We start from the raw sequence: 6,853 nt of genomic DNA, 5'->3' as shown, positions 1-6,853 counted from the left end.
GCTTGGAAAGAGGGAAATCGATGAATTTGCACTCTGTAATAAAGTAAAACGCTTTTAAATATATACAAAAATATTAGAACGCTTGTTGAGAATTGTTCTCGAAAAGAAATCTCCTGTACAATGCAATGTAAAAAAATCAAAGTTTACTTTCTGAACAGGAGAAAAAACTGGTCCTTTAATTTGCACGATGCTGTATTTGTCAACTATAAACAAAAAACTGTGTAGGTAATATATAATTGCCTCAATTTATCTATTAAATTGAAATTTTTTGTTCGGCAAATGAACTGAAAATAACTATTCATATTGTTTTTCAAACAGAATTTAGCTGTAAACAATTCAAAGTTTGCTATTCTTTGTTTTGAAATTTTGATTTTTTGTTATATGTAATATAATGATGCAATCGTTCAGTTAACTTTCATTAGTAGCGGCAGCAAAAATCTATTCGAATTCTCCAAGCAGCTCTCAAATATCTTGGATCATCTTTTTTAAGATCTGCGCCTAGTAGTGCAAACGCTTCAGCTCTAATTGGAGCTTCTTTTGTTTTCGAAGTTTTGATTACATAATCCGAATATTTTCCAACTGGAAATTGACAAATAACTTCTGCTGAAATTTCTTCAAATCCTTCAGCGCAGTTTGTGTTCTCGCTTTTCATGTAACAAAATGATCCTGGCGGCCAGGGTGATAATTTATCGTGTAAAATGTAATCTATATTCCCAATCATATCGTCTTTAAAATTGTTTAATTCTTGTTCAACTTCTGAATCTCTCGATAAGTGTGAACTAAAACAATCGTCTGCTTTTTTCAGCATTTGGTTTTCGAGTTCGTTCAATGTTTGTTGCAATTCTGTTATCTTTGATTGAAGTTTTTTGTAAGCTTTCTTGCGAAGCCGCTCCACTTCCTTCTGTCCATCATGATCTGTGAATATTACTTCTCAATTTGACTTCGTCTTTTTTGCAAACACACACACACACACACACACACACACACACACACACACACACACACACACACACACACACACACACACCAAGCCTAGTGTGCATGATATTCAACTTATGAAAATTCTCGACTCTCGGTTGACTCAGAAAAATAAAATTATTATTATTTTCAAAACTACGAGCGTCCACAATCATTATTCTTTTTTTTTCAGAACTAACATGATAAAAATTGGGCCTTATCAGACCTTGTTATAAAAAATATACTCCTTAGCGGATCTTGCGAGATAAAAGCAGTTTGTGACAAACCGATTGAGGTTTAATGCTCAAAAAATGTTGAATCTGTTGGTCTTTCTAGAATCATTTTTTGTAAAAACGGTTCTAAAATTTTGTTGACAACCAAGATTTTTCAAGTTATTTCTTTCAATTGCGCTCAAATTTTTAAGACCCCCTGCACCCAAATATCTAGCTGTTTTCTTGTTTAAACCAATCATGATTATCGTTCAAATAGTATAGTAATTTCTTGTGTACTCTTAATCAAACAGTTCCTGGATATTCCATATATTATGCGGCACCTGAAAACGGATTAACTGATGATCTAATGGTGTGATCGTTTCTTCTGTTCAACTTCAGTGCACATACTTTTTGTACGCAATAAAATAAACTTCATTTGAATTATTTGACTACAGAAAGAAAATGAAAAATTTATTATTATTATTATTATTATTATTTTTATTATTATTATTATTTTTATTATTATTGTTGTTATTATTATTAATATTATTATTATTATTATTATTATTATTATTATTATTATTATTATTATTATTATTATTATTATTATTTATATTATTATTATTATTACTAGTGTGGTACCGTGGCACCCAACTCCAAATGGAGAAGGGACTCGTAACCAAGACATATAAAGTGTTATTTATAAACACTGATAAACTATACACATTCATATATATATTTCCTATAAACTATATTTCATGATTATAGCGGAGCTACATTTACTTTGGTTACACTTTATGTTCGTGAATAAACATCGCTGTACGTGATGAAAGTGCTAACGATGCAGTGACAGGTAACTGTCTGTTCTAACTGTAAAGTGTGAACGCACAACAATGGTTAAGTGCAGTATTGCCATTTCATGTGTGAAAGAAAGCATCTCTCGTTCCAAGTGGAATTAACGATTATTTCGTAAACACGTTTTATCACTCAACACATGGCTCAGTCAACATTAAAATCTCCAATAGAAGTTCCGTTATTTTGGGAGGCAGGAGCGAACCCAAACCAAAAATGGGCACAATGGTTCTCAACATTCAAACTAGCCGTAATGGCAAAAGAGAATCTAAAGGTAGAAAAAAGGTTGAGAACAAAACCAACCCCAGCTGACTTGTTCTATCCTACTATGCCAAGCCTAGAAGACTCAAGAGCAAACGAAACAGAAGAAGAAGCAAGAAAACGAGAAATTAGGAACCAAAGAAGAAAAATCGACCGGAAGAATGAATGTAAATTAATAGAATTCAGAGGACCGTACGTTGACAGATATACTTGGGACGAAGCCGATACAAAAATCAAAGGCCTCTTATACTTATCAATTGGACAGGAAGGAACACGAAAGTACCATCAAAACAATCCCCACATGAAACTCGATACTTGCAGCACATACAAATTCGCACACGAACTATCAACCACATTCACTAAACCCAGAAACACGACATACGACAGATTCCAGATCATAAACGCAAGACAAGAACCTCATGAATCATTAGAAACATTCTACAGCAGACTAAGAGAACTAGGAGCTAAGGCAGCATTTGGAGCAGTCGAACAAGATCTAGTAAAAGACTTCTTTATAAGCAAAATGAACAACACAGCAATACAAATGGAACTCCTTTCGGAGGTGAAAACACCTGCACAAGCACTAAATTACGCATTAGCAAGAGAACGTGGACAACAAAACCAAAAAGAAATACTTAGAGGAAACAACTCCAACTGGAACACAACGGTAGCACACATGTCAGCTCGCAAAACAAAACCAGCAATATTACCCACACCTAACACAAAGCAATATCAACAATGCTGGAGATGCGGAGGATCATTCACACCCAATCATAACAACAACTGCCCAGCAAAAATGTCACAACGCAACATATGCAAAAAACCAGGACATTTTGCCAAAATGTGTAGATCACAAATACCAACACCTCCAAAGAACAGAGGACATTTTCAAAGACAAAACCAACAAACAAGAAACGTTAAGAACATCAACGAAGAAGAAGAAATAACAATAGCAACACTAATGGAGGAGGAAGAAGAAAACAAAACAATTGACCCAAAACCTACCATGTACATCACAGAACTTATGGAAGATTGGAACAAGATAAACTACATAGAAAAAGAATTCAAGGAAATAAAAAAACACGATCTCAATAACACAACTCAGCAGGGAGAAATCATCATACAAACAACTATCAAGAATAATAACAAACTCAACTGGCTAGCAGACACCGGATCACCACGTAGCTTCGTAGATATCTCATATTACAGAACATTAAACAAATGATACTAGAACCATACAATGAACAGATGAAATTCAAATGGTTTAACAATCAAGACATTCCTATTTTAGGACAAATCCAAATGGAACTACAATCCGGATCATGGACTGCTAGGAACTGCAATATTCTCGTGGTAAAACACAGATCACAAAATCTCATGGGCAGAGATGTACTAACTAAACTCGGACTAACACTGACCCAACAACAATCAGAAGGTAAGAAAGTATTTAATATTAACGAAAACATCATTGAACAAAACATTACAAAATGGATTTTTAAAAAATACCCTCACCTCTGCCCACGATTAGGCAGAAGAAAAAAACTATATTGCGAAATCAATTATGAAAGAAGAAAAAAACACGAACTCAACATAAAGGAAGACGAGTACCCTTACACCTAATTGAAGAGGTAGAACACGAATTACAAAAATTAATTTAGGACAACCAAATTATCCCTTTGGAGAAATGCCCGGACGATTTATTTATTAGCCCGGTTGTAATAACGGTTAAAAAAGACAAATCAATAAAAATAAACTATTTCGAAAACAACTAAACAAAGCAATCCACAAAAACAAATATCAAATGCAAAGCATCGACCATCTCACAGACTCCCTTGCAATGCAAATCGCATCAAACAGAAAGAAAGAAGGACACTGGTGCTTCAGCAAAATAGACCTCAAGTATGCATATAGTCAAACACCACTGGACAACAGCATAGCAGAACACTGTAATTTTAACATACTTGGAGGTAAGGCAACCGGAACATACCGATTCATCAATGGATTTTACGGACTAACCGATATACCGGCAACACTCCAAAAAAACAATAGACAAAACTCTAGAAGGATGCTAAAACTACTTTGCATTCCTAGACGACATCCTAATCGCAACAAAAGGGAAACTAAAAGTACACGAAGAAAACCTGGACACAATACTAGACAGATTAAACAAGGAAGGTCTAGCTATCAGCTTACAAAAATGCGAATTTGCCAAACCAAAAATCGAATGGCTCGGATTTAAAATAACTCCACGTGGAGTAACACCACTATTCACAAAAACCGAAGCACTACTAAAACTTGAACCACCTAAGACACTAAAACAATTAAGATCATTTATGGGAAGCATACACCACCTCACTAAATTCATCCCAAACCTGGCCGAAATATCAGAACCGTTAAGCCCATTACTAAAAAAGGAAAACACAACATCATCCAATAAACTAAAATGGGAAGATAAGCACACAAAAACATTTTCAAACATCAAATCACAAACCACAAACATCGTAGAAAACAAACATTTCGATGTAGATAAGGACACAAAAATCAAAAGCGACGCAAGCAAACTGGGATTAGGAGCTACCTTAGAGCAAAAAACAGAAAACGTCTGGCATACTATTGCATTCGCAAGTAGATTTTTAAACCCTGTAGAAAAAAGATATAGTACAAATGAATTGGAACTACTAGCGGTAGTATGGTCTTTGGAACACTTTAAACACTATCGCCAAGGTTCGGAGTTCACACTCCAAACGGATCATCAAGCATTATTAACAGCACTAAAAGAGAATAGAGGAAACAAAACCTACCAAAGTAGGTTAACACGGTGGCTCGATAGATTATTACCATTTAATTTTAATATAGAACACATTTCTGGAAAACAAATGGGATTTGCAGATTACTTTAGTCGCAATCCAAATGGAATTGCAACTCCCCCATCCGAAGAGGACACACACTTCGTAATAAACCAAAAAAAAAATTTTAATTTCATACTAATTAAAAACACGCTACGCAGTAATCAGAGCAATGCTAATAATAGACCAAACAACTATGACGTTATGAATCAATTTCAACGCAAGAAAACAAACATACTTGCCATTCTCGCCATAGAAATCAGTCGCCGCATTTAAACACATTTAATTTCAAAACGTATAAATCAAATTTCGCTCAGTCACAATTTAATCCTACAAAATCTATATACAAATCTTTATCAACCTTTTCAAAAAATTCTTCAAATAGACATAATTCAAATCAATTCATAAACGTGATTACTCGTAATAGACCGCAAATAGAAACTTCAAATAGAACAATAGTTAGACGATACAGAGGGCCAAACAAGAAAAAGACAAATTTACAAACAATGAAAAATCAACCAACAAGAGTACCTCTAGTAACCATTAGTACACAGACGGACAACAACGACAACATCGGAAAAGGACGCGAACCAATTAAACCCGACCTGCATGCACAAATATTCCCCCTCAGTTCCAACAGTGAAAGAATGCCAAATTATCGCAAGCAACTAGCAAGAGTTTTCAGGGAAGAGTTCCTGGCGGAAGCGACTAGAGAAGATCGCACACTTACACCCATTATCAAGATGATCAAAGACAAAGACTGGGAATCACTAAAGAAATCAAACAAATACTTCTACTCAATCCGCAAGGATCTAGCAATCACAGAATCCGGCTGCATGCTCTGCGATAACAAACTTCTAAATCCACGAAATCTAAAACAATTCGTAATTGAGGTAATCCATCAAACACATCCCGGCCAAACCTGCATGCTGAGTTTAGGGAACTTAGTTTGGTTCCCCTGCATCCATCGCAGTCTAAAGTCAAAATACTAAGCTTGCGAGGAATGTACTAAGCAAGATAAAAATTTAAAACCTTTAATACCAAAACAAAACTTAGGCAAACTTCCCCCACTGTTAGAACCAAACGACAATCTCAAAATGGATTTCGCTGGTCCGATCCCGTTCAGAAATCACACTGACAACTACTATATACTAGTATCAGCGGATAGACAATCTAGATTCCCCACGGCACAAGTATACAAAAACTGGGACGCATCAACCGCAATCGAGTATCTAGAAGAATATTGTAAATTTCATGGCATCCCCCACTCATTAAGATGCAATCAAGCACAGGCATTCAAATCTAGAGACTTAAATGTACATTGTAAGGACAATAACATTATATTAATACTAGTTCCAGTTGGAGACCACAGAGCAACGGGTATGGTTGATCGTCTAATTCAAACCACAAAACGCAAGTTAGGTGTAATGTACATAGACCCACTATGGTCATCCGAAGACATATCAACTATCGTATCAAACATAATTCAAAACATCAGACTCATTTCAAACAGAATAACAAAAATAACACCTTTTGAAGCACACTTCGGCAGAAAACCTAACACTGCGTTATCATACATAGTAACAAAACCAAACAAACAAAACTTATCACAAAAACAAATCAAAAATTTTGCTTCAGATCGAAAATTACTCAAACAACCAGTCCTATCACCGGCGGCCATCTGGGACATGGATCAGGACTCAGTACCAGAGGTGAACATCCAAT

General features: G+C 35.3%; 1 protein-coding gene across 1 annotated transcript in view; it reads right to left on the bottom strand.

Annotated features, from left to right (window-relative positions):
• Positions 1-218: 218 nt before the first annotated feature.
• The window catches only part of LOC142353133 (uncharacterized), a 41,827-nt gene continuing 35,192 nt past the window's right edge, over positions 219-6,853 (bottom strand). The window contains exon 5 of the mRNA XM_075405343.1: positions 219-915. Within this exon, the coding sequence (XP_075261458.1) occupies positions 419-915 (497 nt within the window). The 3' untranslated portion in view covers positions 219-418. The remainder of the gene's footprint in view (positions 916-6,853) is intronic.

Source organism: Convolutriloba macropyga, chromosome 14, assembly GCF_964194025.1.
Source record: "Convolutriloba macropyga chromosome 14, txConMacr16.3, whole genome shotgun sequence".
Taxonomy (NCBI): Eukaryota; Metazoa; Xenacoelomorpha; order Acoela; family Convolutidae; genus Convolutriloba; species Convolutriloba macropyga.
This window is presented reverse-complemented; position numbering and strand designations above follow the sequence as displayed.